Source organism: Aedes aegypti, chromosome 1 (assembly GCF_002204515.2).
Source record: "Aedes aegypti strain LVP_AGWG chromosome 1, AaegL5.0 Primary Assembly, whole genome shotgun sequence".
NCBI lineage: Eukaryota > Metazoa > Arthropoda > Insecta > Diptera > Culicidae > Aedes > Aedes aegypti.
In genome coordinates, this window is record NC_035107.1 from 34328989 (window position 1) to 34352431 (window position 23443).

At 36.7% G+C, this 23443-nt stretch overlaps 2 protein-coding genes across 4 annotated transcripts in view; both read right to left on the reverse strand.

Moving 5' to 3' along the window:
• The window catches only part of LOC110674852, an 89185-nt gene that overhangs the window by 51412 nt on the left and 14330 nt on the right, over window positions 1-23443 (reverse strand). For 2 of the 3 annotated variants that reach the window (XM_021839365.1, XM_021839363.1), the window contains exon 1: window positions 3705-4063. The exons of the other annotated variant lie outside the window; for it this stretch is intronic. In XM_021839365.1, coding sequence (XP_021695057.1) covers window positions 3705-3709 — 5 coding nt within the window. In that variant the 5' untranslated portion in view covers window positions 3710-4063. Of the gene's footprint in view, window positions 1-3704; window positions 4064-23443 lie in introns of those variants that run through there. 3 annotated transcript variants of the gene reach the window in all.
• LOC110674853 (putative ankyrin repeat protein RF_0381) lies at window positions 16046-18064 on the reverse strand (the record flags this gene model as incomplete). The annotated part of the gene is made up of 1 exon (XM_021839366.1): window positions 16046-18064. A coding segment is annotated over exon 1 (2004 nt), but the record flags the coding sequence as incomplete, so codon positions are not given.

Consider the following 23443-nt stretch of genomic DNA (forward strand, 5'->3'; position numbering starts at 1 on the left):
GCGTCACGAGTCACTTCGCTGTAGTGCATTGTGCGCACTATTAAGAATCGACTTGCGACGCAACAAAGTTGGTCAAAAATCAAACTTCGCACGTTGGTTAACCCATTTTCTAACGCGAAGCAGTATATTACCTACATTTCTAGTTTGTTTTGAACATGATGGTTTGTTAAAGTTAAGTGTAAATTTGTTTGTATAAAATTTTAATACGTAAATTTGGTTGAAACAACCTAAAATTTGGTTGTGTTTACCATTCTTTATTCTCCGTGATACAACGGAGCGGTAAGAGTTACGGTTAGATTGCGAAAGTTGAAAATCCTAAGCCGTTTTTTTCAATCTTGAAATCAAACGTTCTAAAAGTGAAGAATCGAACTGGTTTAGAGCGGAACGTATAGAATTTCGTCTGCGAAACACATAGAAGTGATAAAATAGGTTTTCCCCCTTCTTCTGACTTGAGTCTGTTTGAGTAAGCTTGGTCTGAAGCAGTTGATTGAAATGAACAATCAATTGAACAGCTGAGATAGGATAAGAATGAAAGAATCCGATTGTTTTTTTCAACGGAGGTCTCATAATTCAACATGGTGAGCGCTAAGATGGTAAACAATTCATTGATTGACGGCCACCAGGTTATTCAACCTCAAAATGATACTCCTGTGCATTGGCTTTACATCGACATTGCACGGCGATAAGGAATTTTTAGGCTCAAAATCTTAAAGTTTACACTATAAATTAATGCACTTCTGGCAATATTTTATATCAGAACCTCAGATACTTATCACTACAAGGCTCACTAAAGTCCCAACGCGCAATCTTTTAGCTTCATTCAATGAACAAAAATGCATGGTGAAAAACATGTATGTTCATTCCAATCAATGATTTCAGAAAATTTTCATATGTTGAATCCATTTATTCATTATTTCTGAACTCGAGGATATGTGGAAGAATCATCCCGTTATTAAAAAGCCTTGTTAAGGTCGCACGGAACGTCACCATAATCATCCTATCCATTTGAAGAATCAAATCTCAAGAACCACTGCGAAAATTGTATCACTACCCGGTCAACCATCCTATGCGCTACTTTAAATATCTTTATCCAATAATATAGATTTCTGTCGTTTGTACTTTACTGTTAATTCTGTTACGTATATTTATGTATCTTCATCGATCCATAAAACTTCATAAGTAACTTCATTTATCAAGCATACGATATAAATCTTCAACAAAATGGTACTAAATTTCGTTCAATCATCTTTTATCGGTAGAACTTTAGTTACCTTTATTAATATTCATCGGAAAATGTGTCACGAATGATGCCAAAATAACGTTATATATTGACAACGAAAAATGAAGCTTGGTATCGAGGCACCTTTATCACTCTTTTCAATATCATTTCGTAAAGCAGCGTAAAGATATTCTAGTACATCGTATGACAGGTTTCGATGTTTTGATTTTGCAGAGATCAAACTATTTGAGACCAATAATGATTCTCCTCGACTCTTTTGAATCATTCTCTTCAGATCCAAAGCATTACGGATTATCGCCTTTCGCAGGACAAGAAGGATGCTATTTAACCAGTAGGTATTATTACAAATATTTTTCGGCAGAAACCATGCCTGCAGCTAGAGTTCTGGCTATTTTTGAGTCCAACTCTTCCCCTGTATTGAACTGCAAATGAATCACAATAGTTTATGAATACTTTTTGCCACCCTTAATTATAAAAGGAAGCATGGCTTATTTGGTAAGTATCATCCGATTTCCCATATCGTTAGAGTTCAAATCCCAATTTAAAAAAGTGACAAAAGAGTGCATGATGAACATAAACAAATTGACAAGGTGCGTATAGAATCCCACAAATGTTTTGGTTCACGATCGTTTTTTTTTTTTTTTTTTTGCAAGTCGATAAAGTAGGAGATTTTGGTCTCGAAATTTTGATAAAAATCTATCAACATTTCACGATACTACTTAATGAGCGTTGAATTTCTTTATGAATCGATGACGGTCGCTATCGATTTGTTATATGAGCGTCTTTATAGCTCGACATAAAGAAATGTGAAGAAAATTGAAGAAATGGTTGACCGGGTATGATTCTCAGCGTCATCGGTTCATTGAAACTCGAGATTTGCTTCTGCAAAATTTTAATGACAATTGTTGGAGTGAGACAAAAATAACACGGTCTCCCGTGTCACCTTGAAGAAAATTTCTATTTAACAACCTGTTTTTATAACTGGTTAAGCTAAGAGGCAGGTTCGGTTGCAGTAGGGTAGGGACGTAACGCCAGGAAAAAAAGAAGAATAAAAAGAAGAGTAAGAGTTTCCGTGTGTTGGAATTATCAATTAACTCTGCCAAAACCTTAGCCTCCAACTTTTAGTGGGACCCACCCGGTCAACCATTTCTTCAATTTTCTTCACATTTCTTTATGTCGAGCTTTAAAGACGCTCATATAACAAATCGATAGCGACCGTCATCGATTCATAAAGAAATTCAACGCTCATTAAGTAGTATCGTGAAATGTTGATACAGATTTTTATCAAAATTTCGAGACCAAAATCTCCTACTTTATCGACTTGCAAAAAAAAAAAAACGATCGTGAACCAAAACATTTGTGGGATTCTATACGCACCTTGTCAATTTGTTTATGTTCATCATGCACTCTTTTGTCACTTTTTTAAATTGGGATTTGAACTCTAATGATATGGGAAATCGGATGATACTTACCAAATAAGCCATGCTTACTTTTATAATTAAGGGTGGCAAAAAGTATTCATAAACTATTGTGATTCATTTGCAGTTCAATACAGGGGAAGAGTTGGACTCAAAAATAGCCAGAACTCTAGCTGCAGGCATGGTTTCTGCCGAAAAATATTTGTAATAATACCTACTGGTTAAATAGCATCCTTCTTGTCCTGCGAAAGGCGATAATCTGTAATGCTTTGGATCTGAAGAGAATGATTCAAAAGAGTCGAGGAGAATCATTATTGGTCTCAAATAGTTTGATCTCTGCAAAATCAAAACATCGAAACCTGTCATACGATGTACTAGAATATCTTTACGCTGCTTTACGAAATGATATTGAAAAGAGTGATAAAGGTGCCTCGATACCAAGCTTCATTTTTCGTTGTCAATATATAACGTTATTTTGGCATCATTCGTGACACATTTTCCGATAAATATTAATAAAGGTAACTAAAGTTCTACCGATAAAAGATGATTGAACGAAATTTAGTACCATTTTGTTGAAGATTTATATCGTATGCTTGATAAATGAAGTTACTTATGAAGTTTTATGGATCGATGAAGATACATAAATATACGTAACAGAATTAACAGTAAAGTACAAACGACAGAAATCTATATTATTGGATAAAGATATTTAAAGTAGCGCATAGGATGGTTGACCGGGCATGCTTGAAAATCCACGGAAATTATTTTTTAGTAATAGCCACAAAATTTAACATGCTGAGTTTGAACAAGGTGAAAAGCTCATCCTATTACTTAAAATCAAGATTGCGTCAAAATCCAAGATAACTTCCAATATTTTTTTCTAATAAAAGCTTCCTTCCTCTTTACGATACCACTGAGTTTGATTTGTGTTTCAAGGGAAATATGAGACATGTGATTTGTGCCGATGGCTGCGTGGTTTCAGCGAGAATCACTCAATAAGAATAAATCTGGAAAAACCCGTGAATCGAATCATGGGTGCCACTCACCTCATTGAAATATCTCTCTCAATTTTGTATTCAACTGAAACTGCTTACAAGTAGTAACTGCAGTCTTTGGAATCCTTCAACGGACTAGTGGAGTCAAAGATTTGTCTCGCTTATGCACAGTTTATTTCACTTCACTTTGCGAATGGTTTATCCGCTATGCAATACTTGTTCGTAGGTTACCAACTTTTGGTTAAATTGATCGCACTGTCTGCACCACATGGAAACTTAAAATGATGGGATCGTCCAAAAATGTGGTATCACTTTGCCAACAATTTTTAACTGAACAAACCGCTTTGAGTCCGAATGGTTCAATCTGCTGCGTAACACTGTTGCCTTCCTTCCACTTTTATTGCGTTCAAATACACAGCTCACCTATCCACTATGGGCGGTTTCCATACAGACTGGCGGCCAAAAATATTTTTTTCCATCTCATGTCGTATTTATGAGTTTAATGATACAAATTTGATGTTTTATTTTCAAAAACAAGTTTTCGAGACTAACTTTTGAATAGGGCCTATAGCGAAATATTAAACTTTGTTACTTATAATGCATATAAGCCATTTATGCGATTAACGTTGTGCAAACCATTATACATATTAGAACTTACATAGAAATGATGATTTGAATGATTTAGCGAAATTCAGTTATTTTCTAAATTAGTTTTTAGCTGTTTTCAATAGAAAATGGTTAAAAATATTGGAAAAATTCAAAAAGCCTTAAATTAAAAAAGTGCAAATTTGTGCAGCTAAATTCTTCACGATCCTTTAGTTTACATCCCAAAGTACCCTTGGAACTGAATTTAAGCCTGGGACAACTTGGGACAAAAAAGTACTCGATGTGTTAACTATAAGCTTATTCGATTTTTTTAACCGATTTATAAAAAAAACATCATAAATGCCACTATTTTGAAGCTTTTTTTATTTGTTTTATTGTTTCTAAGAAGCCTTTTTTGTAAGCTTTCAAATGGTGTAAAAACATTTTACATAAGTATTATAGAAAAAAAGTTATATTAATTTGAGTAAACCATAGTTTTTGTTAATAAAAACAAGTTTTTCTCCATAGGCTCAACTTTGGCACCTCATATCTGAGTGTGCAATGCAAATCATGCCCTAATATTTTGGGGATTTCTTAGCAGACATGTTTACAATGAAATGGCGAACAAGAATTGAAATTTTGGGCACATCACTTTTTTGATTATTGGCCACCTGATAAGCCATAGTGCTATCGTCACTTAGTTTTTCAGTTATCTTATCTAATTTGAAATTTCGAAGAAAATATTGATATGTGGTACGCAATGCTGTTTGCATTTGACGTGCAAATCCTGTCCAGCTGAGCTTCAAATGCGGTAATACAGTGTAGCCAAAGGACCATAGCAGCCATGATATCACCGCCAACCTAACAAAGAAAATCATTCTTTGACTTCGCCTGGTTCGCCTACCGCGTTTGGTGTTCCCGCATTTGATATTTGCATTTCAAACGCACAGTATTGATATTGCTAAAGGATGGTTTTATTAAGAAGCACTGTTCAGTGTTCGTCGTTCGATTCAGTGTTACTACACAGCAAAAAAAGTTGTTGAATATTACATCGAAACCGCTGCAACCAAGTCATTCCCTCGGTCGTGTTATATTACACAGCCCGACGTACTCGCGAGCTATTGGTGTAATAAACACGACCGATGTAATTTTTTCCGATGTAATAATTTCAACGTACACAATACGATGTAATCGATGCGATGTAGTATGAAAGCTATGTAATCTAAGCGATTGAAAAGATAAAAAAATTTGGGGTGGGTAATGTCTATTACATTACCGCGGGGTTGACGTAGAACTACGATGATTAATAATTTGATTTGTCATGTGTATGAATTTGTATGTGTACTAGTTTTGTGTTGTTATTGATCGGATGAAGTTTTCAGAAGTATACTCTTTTTGGACTCATTTTGGTAGTCCTGAAAATAACCATTTGTCGTTCTGTGGTTCCGAGAACCATTGAACTTTAGGTTCGTCGTATAAGCAAATAACTTGCTCAAATTTATACATTTGAGTTGAGGATTCCCCGTTTGACCATGGCAATCAACTGATAACATCCCGCAGTGTTATTTATCTGTAAGAGCATCGAAGCTAACAAAGCCATCGGCCCTTTTCAGGGCCATCAAATTAGTGGAAAAGAGTTAAAAGAGAAATATTTCCGACTTTATATATGGCTTCTAATATTCCTAAATCAATTTCACAGCTTCATACAAAATTTCATTTGTCATGAATAATTTATGACTAAACATTTTGAGACTGTAATCGCGGACGCCGCTGCAGTGCCGTCGGGGTGAGTGCTCAACATTCTTCAACAGTTGTAAAATAGAGTGGCATTTCCAACAGCGTCTTTGATGTTCCATATTTTATGGGAACACTTTGATTAGCAAAATTATCACGTGTAACAAAATTGCGACATATTAAGAATGCTTTTGAAAAGACATTCTCATTGAACAATTGTAATAATTTTGGCACCCATGGATCAGAAATTTACCGTCATAATAAAGAAAATTATTGATTATCAATAGCTCGTATTGAATATTTAGGGAATGCCAATCATTCCAACAATTCATGTTCGACCAATATCTCACGTATTAGTAGCCTCCACAATTTTCAAGTAATTCCAAGCCCAACACATTATTAGCACATACCCATTTCCCAGATTGGTCGATCAGAAAGCGAAAAGCACAAAAGGGAGGAGCATCATCTGCTATTCTGAGGTTATGAAACATGCTTTCTTCGCCGGATTCAGTTTCATTCCAATTCCGCTTTCGAGCTGGTAAGAGCTCCTCCGAACTTGCTCAGCGAGAAGTACCTCGCTACTAGAAATCTGCTGAGCTGTTAATCTCCAAGCTGCCAATCCAGCATCTGGTTTGTGAAATCGCTCAAGATTTCTAGGTTGACCGATCCGCGCTTCTAGATTTCGCCTCGTGGTAAACTCGTGGTCACAGCATCCAAGCTCAATCGGCCCTTTTCAGGGCCAACATACGTTCAAAAAAAGGTTTATTGGATGTTATTTACTGATTTATCTATAATGATCTAAATATCGCGGTATACTACAATTTGGTTCACATAATTTACCCCACATAATTTCATGAATTTGAGAATTTACCACTGCAGCGCCGTCGGACCATAATAACATCATGTTACTCAACCTTGTATGGTATTGCTGTGTGCATTTGAAATGCAAATACCAAATGCGGGAACACCAAATGCGGTAAGATTTTCAACAAGGAAGGCGAAGTCAAAATTTGATTTTCTTTGCTAGGTTGGCGGTGATATGCATCATGATTGCTAAGTATCCTTTGGTTACTTGGTGTTACCGCATTTGAAGTTCAGTTAGACTGGATTTGCACGTCAAACGCAAACAGCAATATTTCAAACAACATCGTTGATTTATCATATAATGGGGGAACACTTCCTAAATTCTCGAGTATTAAATTGGAAAATGTATTAAAATTGCGACAGATTTTAAATACTGTTCAATATACTGTTTCCTGACCAATTGTAATAAGTAACTATTGATCTGAAATTTTTCTACATGTTAGTCTATTGCGTTAATCTGAGAAATAGGCTATATGAAATTGATGTCTTGGCAAGGGATGTACAAGATGAGCATTATGTATTAATTTTCCAATTTCCGTACTCGAGAATTTTAGAAGCGGGGGCCGTGATGCTCGGGATGGATTGTCCTCCATGACTGGTCCTGGCTGGAAATATTCGTGGGGAGAAACTCGACCCTTTGCTGCAGGAATTTCATTAACAACTCTTTGGTAAAGCAGAAATTTCTGATAAAAGTGAACTTTTCCAAAACAACTCTTATTGATTGGAATATTTATCAACAACTCTTTGTTAAGTAAAATCATCCTTAATAACTCTTTGCTCCATCGCCAAACCAAACCATTTCATTGAATTAATCAAGTACAAGAATATGAATGGTAAGGAGAGGCAGATGGTGTATATTTTGCTAACGTTACTTTCCAACAGGTCGCCGGTTGGCGCTGACTACTAATCCGTCCACTGAATGATTTTCAGTTGTTGCTTTCGCTTCGTTGATCTCTGGTTCCGTTCGCTACTCGCACACTGCTGTGGCTTTCACGCGCTCTTCTTTGCTGCTCCGCTGCTTGATCCGTTCGTTATGCCGTTCGATTTGTGAATGAGCTGGGAACAGAACAACCAGTGGTTTTATTTGCTCGAGCTCCGTTCACCGATGGCGAGTGGTGGGGCTCTCGCTTGGTTGTTTCGTCACTTCGTTCGCTACTCGCACGCGATTGGTTATTGCTTTCGCGCTATTTTCGTTGATGGTGTGATTCTTCGCTGAGAAATAAAAACTGCAACTCTTTTGATTTTTCATGCAAAATGACCAACTTTGATAAACTATATCTCAGTTATTTATGGACTGATTTGAATGAAATTTTAACAGAATATCAGACATAACTTAAATTTTAACATATGTTTTTGAGTGATTTTTCCAATCACACGTTGAAAAGCATTAACGGTTTGACTAAAGTGAATTTTTTGACGATTTTTTATGATTGACATAACAAAACATATTGAAGGAATAGCTTCATGGAATCTTCAGAAAAGTTGTAGATTTTGACGAGATGAATAAGTTTGTTGAAGACAGTTTTTGTGTAAGGCTATCAGATTTTAAGATAAAAAGTTTTGAATTTTTCGTCGAAAATTACAGTTTAGTCAAACCGTTATTACTTTTAAACTTGTGATTGGAAAAATTTTCAAAAATATATGTTAAAATTCAAGTTACATCTGATGTTCTGTGAATGTTTCATTCGAAAATATTTCCATAAATAACTGAGATCTAACTTACCAAAGTTGGTCATTTTGTATGGAAAATCGAAAAAGTTGCAAATGCATGCGAATAAGTTGGGGCCTTCCTTAGCCGAGTGGTTAGAGTCCGCGGCTACAAAGCAAAGCCATGCTGAACGTGTCTGGGTTCGATTCCGGGTCGGTCCAGGATCTTTTCGTAATGGAAATTTTCTTGACTTCCCTGGGCATAGAGTATAATCGTACCTGTCACACGATATACGAATGCAAAAATGGAAACTTTGGCAAAGAAAGCTCTCAGTTAATAACTGTGGAAGTGTCATAAGAACACTAAGCTGAGAAGCAGGCTCTGTCCCAGTGAGGACGTTAATGCCAAGAAGAAGAAAAAGAAGAAGATGTGAATAAGTTCTCTGTTTATTCGACAAACAAGCTTAATATTTCATGGGTACACAACAGCAACAGAGTAGCGTACAAAGGGATTTAGTTGAAATCTGGAAACGTAGCTCAATCTTGAAATCTTGAGCGATTTCACAAACCAGATTCTGGATTAACAGCTCAGCAGGCTTCTAGCAGCGAGGTACTTCTCGCTAAGCAAGTTCGGAGGAGCTCTTACCAGCTCGAAAGCGGAAATGGAATGAAACTGAATCCAACGAATGCAGCATGTTTTATAACCTTGGAATAGCAGATGATGCTCCTCCCTTTTGTGCTCTTCGCTTTCTGATCGACCAATCTGGGAAATGAGTATGTGCCAATAATGTGTTTTGCTTGGAATTATTTGAAAATTGTGGAGAATACTAATACGTGAGAAATTGGTCGAACATGAATTGTTGGAATGATTGGCATTCCCTAAATATTCAATACGAGCTATTGATAATTAATAGTTTTCTTAATTATGACGGTAAATTTTTGATCCATGGGTGCCAAAATTATTACAATTGTTCAATGAGAATGTATTTTCAAAAGCATTCTTAATATGTCGCAATTTTGTCACATCGGATAATTTTCCTAATCAAAGTGTTCCCATAAAATATGGAACATAAAAGGCGCTGTTGGAAAGCCACTCTATTTTGCAATCGTTGTGAAATGTTGAGCACTTACCCCGACGGCACTGCAGCAGCGTCCGCGAGTACAATCTCAAATGGTTGAGTCATAAATTATTCACGACAAATGAAATTTTGTGTGAGGCCGTGAAATTGATTTAGGAATACTAGAAGTTATAAATAAAGTCGGAAATATTTCTCTTTTAACTCTTTTCCACAAATTTGATGGCTCTGAAAAGAACCGATGGCTTTGTTAGCTTCGATGTTGTTACGGATAAATAACACTGCTCGGACCAGCAAACCTCAGGGGGCTTCTGGTATGTGCTCCTAACGGGATTGCTTCTTGACCACCAAAGATGATTTCATCACGAGTCGAAATTTTGAAGCGCGGGTCAACAGCTCCTCGGCCGATGAAATTTGCGGCGGCGATGACGATGGCTGGGTGAACGCAAACAAGCGGTGAACCACAAAGCGAGAATGACTCGCCCGACCGTGTTCACAGTTCGACCGCAATTTCTCCTGTGGACTGCTTCCTCTTCTTCTTCTAGGCGGCGGCAGCGGTGATGGCTTTATCTTCGGACGGCATCTTCTCTCGCTCGTTCGACAGTTTGATTTGAGCGAAGCAAGACAAACGGGGGCGTCCTTCGCTATCGATGTCTGTGCCTGCGAAGCACGCCCGGTCAGAACAAGTCGATCTGTCGCCTGCTGAGATGCGAGCCAATCGGAGAGTGAAAAGCAAATGACGTCAAATTTTCTCTAGCCACCCCTATTTATAGATTTGCTTGAAATCAACGTTCTCTTTTAAAACAGTTATTAAACTATTTGGACAGGTATGTGGGATTCAGTAAGTAAACGACATGAAGCTTTGATGTTTTGGCTTTCGATTGAGATGCTAATCAAGAAATTTCGTTAAGCCAGCGAAAAGTTATAAACGTTTAAAATATTTCATGCCAACGTAACGCTCTTGGTTTTGAAATTCCAATTTCACTCCTGTATAGAGAAGAGAGACGTACTTCTACGTCAAAAAAGCACCACGGAAGATGAACTAAACACAAGAAGTTATGAATTCTCATTACGCTTGATTTATAATCACTACATTTTTGATCCAGTTTCCTAATCGCATGTAATTTGCGTTTTTCATTATTTTCCATACGTTTTGACAGCTCTCGACTACCATTCTTCCAGGCGCTTGTGTTGAATATTTAGTAGTCAAATGATTTCCCAACGAAGTCATCTGAGTTAGTTTTACTGGCATCGAGCTAAGAAATCGATACTACTTTCAGTGTCTAAACTAGCTTTGAAGGCAACAAAATTAAGCCACAACAGATTCCCGTTTCCGCGTAGTTCGACAAATTTTAGTGGAATATTTCAACAAAATCTCAATACGAAATCAAGTATTCAGAATATGAGTGTGTCTATTAGCCAGCATCCATTTAGTACGTAATACTACAATTGTAAATTTTTGATCCCTCCCCTGCTTTCGTAACGCTTTTTGTATGACAGTTTTAAAAACCTTGAATGAGTCGTAACGCTCGAGCTTACCTCGAAGGGGAGGGATCGTTACGTAATTTGTGGACGGTGCCTCAATGGTGTTCAAATCAAAGCTTATGCGTAGTATGCACCTGAAACGTAAAGCGCTCAAGTGAAATTTCTCCTTTTTACCAAAGTAATTTTGACAGCTGATTCAGTGTGAGCGAAATGTCACTTTTACTTGCGCACGCAGCGAACTAGACTATCGAATTTCATACATTTTGCCTTATGAAAGGTGGAACGATTATTGCAATACGAACGCTTTACGTATCGTTTTAGCATCATTCCACATCGAGGCATCGATAGGCGCGTGGTGTACGCTCGGGCCTATTGATCGCAAGGTTCTTGGTTCGATTCCAAGTTGCCACGAAAACATATTTTTGTTTTGGAATTTTGGTTTCATAAGGCAAATTTATGAATTTCAACCCGATTTCTTGTGGCGAATTTTCATAAATGGTTCCTATGTTTATCGATAGTCCATTTGCCTGAGTGCGGAATAATTGAGCGTCACATTTTTCCGTACGGAAAAGTGACAGCTCCATTTGATTTGCACAGCAGACGTTACCGACGTTATGAAATCAGCTCTACTTCTCAGCAGCGTACAGCTCAAGTAATTTCGGTAGCGGAATTATTCCTTGAGGGGCCTTCCTTAGCCGAGTGGTTAAAGTCCACGGCTACAAAGCAAAGCCATGCTGAAAGTGTCTGGGTTCGATTCCCGGCTGGTCCAGGACATAGAGTATCATCGTACCTGCCACACTATATACGAATGCGAAAATGGCAACTTTGGCAAAGAAAGCTCTCAGTTAATAACTGTGGAAGTGCTCATGAGAACACTAAGCAGAGAAGCCGGCTCTGTCCCAGTGAGGACGTTAGTGCCAAGAAGAAGAAGAAAAAGAATAAGAATCATTCCATTGTTGAAGCCAGGAGCATTGCAATTCCAAAATGTGAAGTAAAATTTGAATCCGTGATTATAGACGATGATCTTAAACTCTTGATCCGTCTTAAAAACGTGAGGAGAAGTCAATTTCAACGCACTCGCGATCCTGCTATGAAAATTATATGGCAGGATTTGCAGAAAGAAATCAAAAAACGTTTTTCTCAATTAAATAACAACAAAAATTTTGAAAATAAGATTTCTCAATTGAACCCTGGCTCTAAGCCCTTTTGGAAATTCTCTAAAATCTTGAAAAAACCTCAGAAGCCAATACCGGCATTGAAAGAGGAAAACAAATTATTACTAACTAATTGTGAAAAAGCTCAAAAACTTGCTATGCAGTTTGAAAGTGCGCACAATTTTAATTTAGGACTTACTAGTCCAATTGAAAATCAAGTTACTCAGGAGTTCGAAAATATTCTCAATCAAGAGAACGGTTTCGAAAATGCCTGGGAGACTGATTTGGAAGAAGTGAGAACTATTATTAAAAAGTTCAAAAATATGAAAGCTCCTGGCGATGATGGAATTTTCTACATCCTCATCAAGAAACTTCCAGAAAGTAGCTTATCATTTTTAGTTGATATATTTGACAAATGTTTTCAATTAGCATATTTTCCTGACAAATGGAAAAATGCTAAGGTTGTTCCAATTTTAAAACCAGACAAAAATCCTGCAGAAGCTTCTAGCTATCGTCCAATCAGTTTGCTTTCCTCCATCAGTAAACTTTTTGAAAAGGTTATTTTGAACAGAATGATGGCCCACATCAACGAAAATTCAATTTTTGCCAATGAACAGTTCGGATTCCGCCATGGACATTCGACCACTCATCAACTTTTACGTGTAACAAATTTGATCCGTTCCAACAAATCTGAAGGCTATTCTACTGGTCTTGCTCTTCTAGACATAGAAAAAGCATTCGACAGTGTTTGGCATGAAGGTTTGATCGTAAAATTAAAAAAACTTTAATTTCCCAACATACATTGTTAGAATAATTCAAAGTTATCTGTCAAATCGTACACTTCAGGTTAATTATCAGAACTCCAGATCTGAAAGACTTCCTGTAAGAGCTGGTGTTCCTCAAGGCAGCATTTTGGGACCAATATTATACAATATTTTCACATCTGACTTACCTGAGTTACCTCAGGGATGTCAAAAATCTTTATTTGCGGATGACACAGGCCTCTCCGCCAAAGGACGAAGCCTGCGTGTCATCTGTAGTCGATTGCAAAAAAGTTTGGATATTTTTTCTTCATACTTGCAAAAATGGAAGATTTCTCCTAATGCTTCCAAAACTCAACTAATAATATTCCCACATAAACCAAAAGCTCTTTATTTGAAAACTTCAAGTAGACATGTTGTCACGATGAGAGGGGTTCCAATAAATTGGTCAGATGAAGTTAAGTATCTAGGGCTCATGCTAGATAAGAATTTAACTTTCAAAAATCACATTGAGGGCATTCAAGCCAAATGTAACAAATATGTAAAATGTCTCTATCCCCTTATTAATAGAAAATCAAAACTTTGTCTTAAGAACAAGCTTTTGATATTCAAACAAATTTTCAGGCCAGCCATGTTGTATGCTGTACCAATATGGACTAGCTGTTGTAATACCAAGAAAAAAGCTCTGCAGAGAATTCAAAATAAAATTTTGAAAATGATTCTGAAGCTTCCTTCCTGGTATAGTACCAATGAATTACATAGAATATCCAATGTTGAAACATTGGAACAAATGTCAAATAAAATAATCAATAATTTCAGGCAAAAATCGTTACAATCTTCTATTGCCACGATTAATGCGTTACATGTTTAGGTTAAGTTAGGTTAAGTATATTCAAAGCGTTATTTTTTCTCTTATAAGCAGGTGAAATCAACTCACCTGTAAAAAATCTGAACTGCTACGGAAAATGAAACGTAATATGTGGTTAACAAAATGTTAATAAAATCTTAAATTTGTTTTACCAAATTAGGATGATAGTGTTGTCTAATAACACAGAACACCTAGATATAAGAAAAAATGAATGTAATGTTTGGAATGATACTAATAAAGAAATTAAAAAAAACAGCATTGGCAGCCGTTGTATGCTGCTTGCAGACATAAGGCATACAAGCATCGTGGCATAGCGTTATATACCCATATACGGCTTGTTTCAGTGCCCGAAGGTCACAGTGCACTTGAAACTGTTATATGAAGCCAGTTGGCACTGAAAATCCGCCAAGGGCCCCAGATACCGCTTATAACAGTGCTCAATGATTACCTCGGTAGTTATTGTATCAGCTATCACTTTGTTACCCATTTTTCATTTAAAAAAGCACTTTTGTGATCAGAAATATTTTAAAAATTATTCTCCATTTATGTTTTTGCCTGTATGAAAAGCTACGCTAGAAATGCGCACAGTCATCAACCATCATCATCGCGAAAATTGATGACGATGATTAAAAAGGAAAACTTTAATCCCAGGTCTCCTTATAAGCCATTTTACGAAGCTGGTCAAATGACAGGAGACCTGGGATTTTTCAATCATCGTCGTCAGTTTTCGCGATGATGATGGTTGATGACTGTGCGCATCTCTAGCGTAGCTTTTCATCCAGGCGAAAACTTAAATGGAGAAAAATTATTAAAATATTTCTGATCACAAAAGTGCTTTTTCATGTGCAATATGGGTAACAAAGAGGTAGCTGATACAATAACTAGGTGTAATGTTGCAGTAACGAACATTTTTGGATCTCATTTTTGTCATTTTCTCCATGTCCACGTTTGGTAAGATGAGGCGTTGTTGAAAATCACGCTGGATTTAATCCCAGGTCTCCTGTCAATTGACGCCGTTGCGGCGATCAGCTGTTCCGAAACGTCTCGTAAAATGGCTCATAGCGCGCACGAGACTTGCAATGCGCGTGTCTCGTGATCGAGACCTCAGTTCAGTGAAGATTGTTGCAGCGGAGAGTTGGAACTGAAAATGGAAGTGCAATTGAAAAGCCGACCACCTAAGTCCAGAACAGTTTTAAGGCTTAACGCGAAAAAGTGAAAATTGTTATTCGCAAGATTTTAACGAAACAATGCGCTTGAGAGATACTCTTTGCAAGCAGTTTTATACTTCGTGTTACTGCAGTGCGTTATTGTCGATTTTATCAGCAAATTAAGCTGAATTCATCAAATAGATCTTTTCGAGATAATCGATTACGCATTCACCATTATTTTATCGTTATTTTGTACGGTTGTTTACATTTTAGAACCAGCAACACGTTTGGGTAGCGAGAAAGAGCCGCGATTACCTCCCTTGGGAGAATCAGCTGACCCTGAAGAGTTTGCCCGACTCCTAGAGCGGGATGGTCATCGCTCGTAGGCTAAACAGGCTACGGAGAAAAGTTCTAGTGCGGTGCTGTCCATGGCCGGGGAGAAGAGACGATGTTGCTGGATTGTGGCTAGCGGTGCCAGCAGCGACATGAGCTAGAACCGAAGTGTGTTTACCTCGCTCAGTGAAGAGAGCGCCCCAGAAGTGGTTCTTGCGGACGGATCCGTAGTGATCGGATCGGTCGGATGCGGCACCTGAGTGCTGACTGGTGTTGACGGCTGCGGAAACGCAGTGGACATTACTCGCACGGAAGTACTTTTTGTGACATCGTTGAACAGTTGTTTGCTTTCGGTGGCAAAGCTGCTTGCTAAGGGCTTTGTTGTGGTGTTCGGAAAAAACTTTTGTGACATTTGCGATCGATCCGTAAAACTAAAATTGAAGGATGCCTGATGAAAGTGGCCTGCATAGAGGTTTTTTTTCCAAGACGGTGTCCAAGAAGAATTACCACCGCTAGCTTTCGCTAGTCCAAAGAAAAATCGAAGGCACGGGTCCAAACAAGAATCGCGAAAGGTTCAATAGTAGAAAAAAATAGTACTGAAAAGATTAATTTTTGAAGCACTGAGAAGAACTGTTTTAATGCTTTCGGTAGTTTAAAAAACAACTTCCAAGAGCAGAGAGAATTCGTGTACGCACAGCATGAAGGTACGATGCGCACTATTTATCAATCAATAATTTTACAACCTCAAGATGACCTTCTTGGGATGCATAATTGAGAGGTGTCCATCCTTTATTGTCCGTAGTGTCAACATTTGCTCTATTATCAATCAGTGATTTCACAACCTCAAGACGACCATTTCGGGATACATAATGGAGAGGTGTCCATCCTTCATTGTGCGTAGTGCCAACATTTGCTCCATTTTGAATCAGTAATTTCACCACCTCAAGATGACCATTTTGGGATGCATAATGGAGAGGTGTCCATCCTTTATTTTGCGAAGTGTCAACATTTGCTCCATTATCAATCAGTAATTTCACAACCGCAAGATGACCATTTAGGGATGCATAATGGAGAGGTGTCCATCCTTTATTTTGCGAAGTGTCAACATTTGCTCCATTATCAATCAGTAATTTCACAACCGCAAGATGACCATTTAGGGATGCATAATGGAGAGGTGTCCATCCTTCATTGTCCTTAGCGTCAACATTTGCTCCATTATCAATCAGAAATTTCACCACCTCAAGATCACCATTTCGGGATGCATAATGGAGATGTGTCCATCCTTCATTGTGCGTAGTGTCAACATTTGCTCCATTATCAACCAGTAATTTCACCACCTCAAGATCACCATTTTGGGATGCAAAATGCAAAGGTGTCCATCCTTCATTGTCCATAGTGTCAACATTTGCTCTATTATCAATTAGTAATTTCACAACCTCAAGATCACCATATAGGGATGCTATATGTAAAGATGTCGACCCTCTAGTATTCTTAGTGTCAATAGTTGCTCTATTTTCAATCAGTAATTTCACCACCTCAGGATGACCATTTCGGGATGCTATATTGAGAGGTGTACATCCTTCATTGTTCGTAGTGTCAACATTTGCTCCATTATGAATCAGTAATTTCACCACCTCAAGATGACCATATTCAGCAGCCATATGGAGAGGTGTGTTTGCTGTATAGCCTTCCCTAGGGTTAACATTTGCTCTATTTTCAATCAGTAATTTCGCCACCTCATGATCACCATTTCGGGATGCACGATGGAGAGGTGTCCTTCCTACATCGTCCTTAGTGTCAATATTTGCATTGTGATGAATTAGCAATTTCACCATTTCAATATAACCATTGCCAGCGGCTGTATGGAGAGGAGTTCCATGAAAAATGTATTTTGAATTTACTCCAAACTTATTTATCAGCAATTCATTGACATTGATAAAATTATAACCGTATTGAATGTTCACAGATAATTGAAATTCATCGAGTAATGCCATAACTAAACCGGTTGAACCTCCATCAACTGCGGCGTGCATAAGAATTTTGTGGTGTGGGTCATTAGATTTGATTTTAGACTTTCGTAGCAAACGCATTGCTATTTTCTCGTAACCACCAAGACAAGCCCAGATGACAACCAATGAGTTCTGACTGTACAGACTTTGCACTATTTGCATTTGTTCAGAATTTTCATTACACTTGTGCTCCACCATTAAGAAGAAAAATTTTCGTACAACATCTCGATCTTGTATTATTTTCATCAGTGAAAATTTGCATTCATCTATGTGATCAAATATAAATTTTGCAACCAAGTATTCAGCATACGACAAATGAATAAAATCTATTTTATCTGCAGATGAGGCACTGATAAGCATAGATTTTTCATTTCCTTTCCGAAAACGTTCCAGAAGTCGATTGTTGTTTTTATTAAACGGAGGTTTCTTTATAACATCTTGCAAAACTTCGATTTCCAAATATTGGATGGCTAACAATTGAAGTTGTTCCATAAAGAAATCAAAACTAGGTTCTATTTCCTCATCAATTTCATCCTCAATTTCATCATATGTGTATACAGCTTTTCTATCCTTACTCTTCATTTTTAAGTTGAAAGATATTTTCACAAACTTTTCAAACAAATTGAGTACATTAAGTTTTTCCGAATCAAATGTACAAGTTGCATCAGCTGTTTCTGTTTTGAGAAACTTTTGAAAATCTTCAGCATAAACCTCGGCCAACATTCGTATCATCAGGGGAAGCCCTGCGAAGTCTAATCCTTCCCTTTGATTTCGTTATGGAACTTTTTGAGCAGCTGTTCAGCAAATTTCATGAAAAGAGCTTTACTGCCTTCCACCCTCCAAAACAATTTTAAAAATTTTACTTGTTCGTTGTAGTCGAACGGTTTCAGCTTCAACGCATGCGCTTTAAATCTGTCCTCGAGCAGTTTGCAAACATGTTTCCTTCCCGTAATTATGCATTGAGTGTTCTTTTTCTCCAGAATTTTTTCAAATATTGTCAGTACTGAATGTTGGTGATCTGGATTCATTTCATCAAACCCATCTAAAAGGAATACAATTTGAATTTCCGAACTTTCCAAATAATGTCGCAAAATATTCCCACTCTCTTGGGGCAATTCATGTTCAAAGATGTGCAGGGGATCACTTTTTCTTTCTTCGCGAAAATTAAGATTTTTTAAACGGATTAGATAAACGGCTACATTTTTTAGGTTTCGTGATTGCCAAAACAAGTTATAAATTAATGTGGTTTTTCCCATACCGGGTTCTCCAACAAGTATTTGACATTTTGTTCCTGCTGATACCGCATTCTGCTGATAGATCTGTTCTATAAAATTCTGATCACTCATTTGGATAGTTTGTACTTCGCTTTTCTCTTCAAATGATTCGTGATTCAATGTAAAGCGATTAGTTTGTGATTCTATTTTGTCGTCGTCTTTTTTATTTATTGTTTTAATTATGGTGCGCGAGACATATATTGACAAATTGGCTGCAACCAAAGAATGTTTATTTTTAAATTTTTTCTTCAATTCTGACTTTATATATTGAATGCAATCCAAACCCTGTTTTTGAAATGTAAGATAGTCTTTTTGTTTCAGTATTTGTGCGTGCCATTTGTTGAAGACTGTGTCAAAATATTTTAATTCCCGTGCGAGATCACTGTCAACCCACCGTGGCATCCAGGAGCTTATCATTTTCTCGGCAACACTTCTTAGGTCAGTTGGTTGTTCTGTACAGAAAATTAAACTTTGAAAAAATTCCCGCATTTGATCTTCTTCGACATACACAGGAAGAAGATTGTTCCTCGATTTTCCGGTAAAAAAACTATTCAAGCTTTTAACAGTTTTGTCATCTAATCTACTCATTGGAAAGTTTTCATTCGGCTTCAAATTAAACTTGGCAAGCATCCATCGATAAGTTCTCATATCTTTGCTATCCTCTGCAGGCTCTTTGAAACTTATTATTCCATCAGCAATTTTAAGAATATTTTGCAATGGTGTCTTGTATTGCATCAGCAAATCGGAAATTTTTCCAGTTTTCACAAGTTTGTCTATGTCTTCTTTGATTTGGAACAGCTCTGAATTCATTTTTTCAACAACTGCTTCATCGTTAAGTGACTCAAAATAAAGATTTTTCTTAGAATCGCACCATTTAATGATGCTATTCACGTTTTGTACTTGGATATTCATCAACTGGTTAAGCTTATCAGTTCGTGTCAGTGATTTATTAGTGAATATAATGATTGTTGGTTTATAACCTTCAAAAACTTTGTTTTCTCTAATCCTCAGATACGACTGAATATACCGAGAAAAAGCAAAGTCTTTGCTTTTTCTCGGATCATTAGGGAATAGGTCGTCGAACAATACGTGCTCTCCTTTATTGGAATGTTTGGCCTGGAATAAAAACACCTCTTTGGATTCTTCTCTGAAAACTACCACGTCATCAAATTTCTCTGCTGCTGTCATCTCTACGGCCAGCTTGAACTTACTTTCTTCCAAGGAAGCCGCTACAAAGGTTACGAATGCGAGATCCTTCTCGTAACTGATGCCATGGTTGCCGGGATTACTTCCACATTCGTACCAGTCAGAAGATGTTGATGCCTGTTGAGCTTCCATATTATTGCAACTACGGAAAAATAAATTTGAAAAAAAAAAAACATTTTTATACAGATATGGCACAGATAACAGATGTATATGCTAGAACAAAAATCTTCTGAAAACTTGTGTAAATATTCAAACTGAAACACGTTGAAATCACTAGCGCCGCCACCCAGCGTATTGCATCAAACAGTGGTGAATATCAGTAGCTTGAAACTTTTCATATTCACCACTGACATTGTCATGGAAACTTAAGGGCAGTTGTTAATTACACCTATCGTTTGTCTGGTGAGTTGCAAGCTTAGTGTCAATGATGATGTCGCGCTACACGATAAGTGTTCATCTGCAACAACCAGACAGCTCACCAATCCACCCCGAGGTGGATCGTGCTGAGTTGTTGAGTTGAAGGTGAGCGAAAGAAGGAAGGCACAAAAGTCTGTTGACAGCTCTGCAGAAAGCGCGTGCGCACGGACAGAGCGCGTGCGCACGGACAGAGCGCGTGCGCACGGAAAGAGCGCCAGTTCGGCTCGATTTGCAATGATCGGTTATTATTATTATTTTTCCGCTATAGGATATTCTATGGTTTGGTTGATCGATGTAAAAGTTTGTTTTAAAAGCAGCTTCACTTATTTTGAAACATGTTGCCGTGTACAATAGTAGACAACACAACTAATTTAATTAAAATAATTTGAAATTATAATTAGTACATAAACAAAAGGGGAAGAACGTTTAGGCTGGTTGTGCATTACGATAAAATCTCTTAACATAAGCAATGTTCGTTGTTGGTTCTTGTGGATCAACATGCTCGGCTTAACGAATCTTATTTTAAATAGCGAATAACACCACATGCAATTGAACGAAAAAGATGTGATTACAATAGACTTTTGATATTTTCAATTCTGAACCACCGCAAAAAAAATATTGGGAATTAAAATTCTCCTGAGAGGAATGATGTGGTGGAATTAATATTGTCGTTCAATTATGGGGATAAATTAAAATTGTTATTATTCTATACATACTTATTTATTATAATTACCTGTAAATATTGATACAGCATAATTCAAGTATTTAAATATCAAATAGCAAACATAGATATGGTCGGTGTTCAGACAAACTGATCCAAGTGTTTTTTTCAATCGAGTAAGAAATATGTACCCCAAACATGTGAAACATCAAAATATTATAGATATTCACTGTAATAATGGAACTTATCTATTTGATGATACATTTGTATCAAAATAACATGGAAGATTTAAAATTGATTGAGTTCTTTACGTATCCTTAAAGCTCCAAAATTCATCTAGTCTGGTCTGTCTAAACACCGACCATATGATCCTCAAAAACTCATGAGAATGGTATTATACTCTTTGAACTGTTATTTAATTTGGATGTGCTTAAAAGATTTATAAATTAAATTTATTATTGATGTTACGAGCTGTGTCTGCAGTGAAACTTAATGCTACACAAGAAATATATTTGAATCAAAGTATTTTTATAAATAAATCATATGAAAAAAAAAATTATTCCAGAAATTACTCTAGAATTCTTTGGGAGCATCTCCCGGGATTCTTCCTTAAATCACTCATGAATCCTTCAAATCCTCGCTGGGATTGTTCTGAAAATCTTGAGATTATTTCTAAATTTTCTTCCAGATATCGCTTTGGGATTCATCCAAAAAAAAAAACGTTACCATTCCGGTATTACTTCTGAGATTCTTTCGGATATCCCATTGCGATTCTTCTGGACATCTTTTTGGAGTTTGTTGCAGAACTCTGTATGTGATTTTGCGTGTATCTCCTTAAGGATTACTTTTGAAATCCAGGGAATTAAATTCTTTGAAATTCTTGAAAATTGTTTTCGAAATACTATGGAAGATTTTACCAAAAATCCTGATGCAATTCTTTTGTATATTTAAAGAGGATTTTATCAAAAAATGTACGATTCTACTAGAAATTCTTCGAGAATTCCTCCGAAAATTACTCTTGATTTTTTTCCGGAAATACTTCTGGTATTCTTATGAAATGCCTCTGGTATTCTTCCGGAAATATCTGAAAATCTTCAAGAAATTCCACTGAGATTTTTACGCCAATATCTGGGACTCTTCCAAAAATCCTGTTGGAGATTTTTTCAGATATCTTTCTATTCTAAATTTTTCAATAAATTTTGCTGGGATTGTGCTGTAAAACCTGCTAAGATTCATCCAAAAATACGACTGTCATTCTTCCGGATATCATTCAAGAATTCTACCGGAAGTTTTCGTGAGATTCAACCGTTAATCGTTCTGGTATTTTTCAGAAATTCCATTGAGATTCTTAAAAATATCCTTCTGAAAAATTTTCTGAGAATTGTTTTGAGATTATAGAAGGATTTCCAGAAGAATTCCAAGGCGATTCACAGAAACATCAATTCTGTATTAAGGATTATCGTTAATATCTGAAATAATCCCATGAGAATTCTAAATCCAAATTACAGTGATATTCAAAAGAATCCCAGAAGTTATTTCGCCAGAATCGCTGAAAGATTTAAAAGAAATTCGTAGACATCCAGAAGATTTCATGAATGTTATCCAGAATAATTCCGAACTCCAGATGAACTGCAGAAAGATTCACGAAATAATTTCAAACGGAATTTTCGGAACCATTTGAAAGTAACTTTTAGAAGATTTTCAGAAAAAGAAATCAGTAATCAAAGTAATCGAAAAAATCTCATTATTTCAAGCAATGCTCGTTGGTTCATGTCGCAGGATCAACATGTTCGGCTTAACTTATCTTATTTTAAATATTGAATGACACCACATACAATTAAACTAGTATGTGATTACAATTCTGAATCACCGCAAAAAAAATTGAGAATCACAATCCTTCTGAGAGGAATGATGTGGTGGATGCACATTCTAATTAAAATTGTCGTTCTATTGACGCGATAAATTAAAATTGTTACTGTTCCATAAATACTTATTTATTATAATTACTTGTAAATATTGATACAATATATAAACAAGAAAATGGCCCAGAAATTACTCCAGAATTCTTTGGAATTTCCCTTTTGGGATTCTTCCTTAAACCACTTATGAATCATTCAAAACCTCTCTGGGGTTGTTCTGGAAATCTTGAGATTATTTCTGATTTTTCTCTAAGTTCTTCTGGAAATCACAGAATACTTCCAGATTTCCCTTTGGACTCATCTAAATAGAGCGTTAGCATTCCTGTACTATATCTGAGATTCTTTCGGATATCCTTTGTGATACTTCTGGACATCTTATTGGAATATTTGCATAAATCTGTATGTGAGTTTGCGTTTATCTCCTTAAGGATTACTTTTGAAATCCTGGAAATTAAATTCGAATCGAAATTCTCAAAGATTTTTTCGGAAATTCAATGGAAGATTCTAACAAAAATCTTTATGCAATTCTTCTAGATATTTTTAGAGGATTTTGCCAAAAAATGTACTACGACTCTACTACAATTTTGTCGAGAATTCCTCCGAAAATAACTCTGGCCATTTTCCGGAAATACTTCTGGGATTATTATGA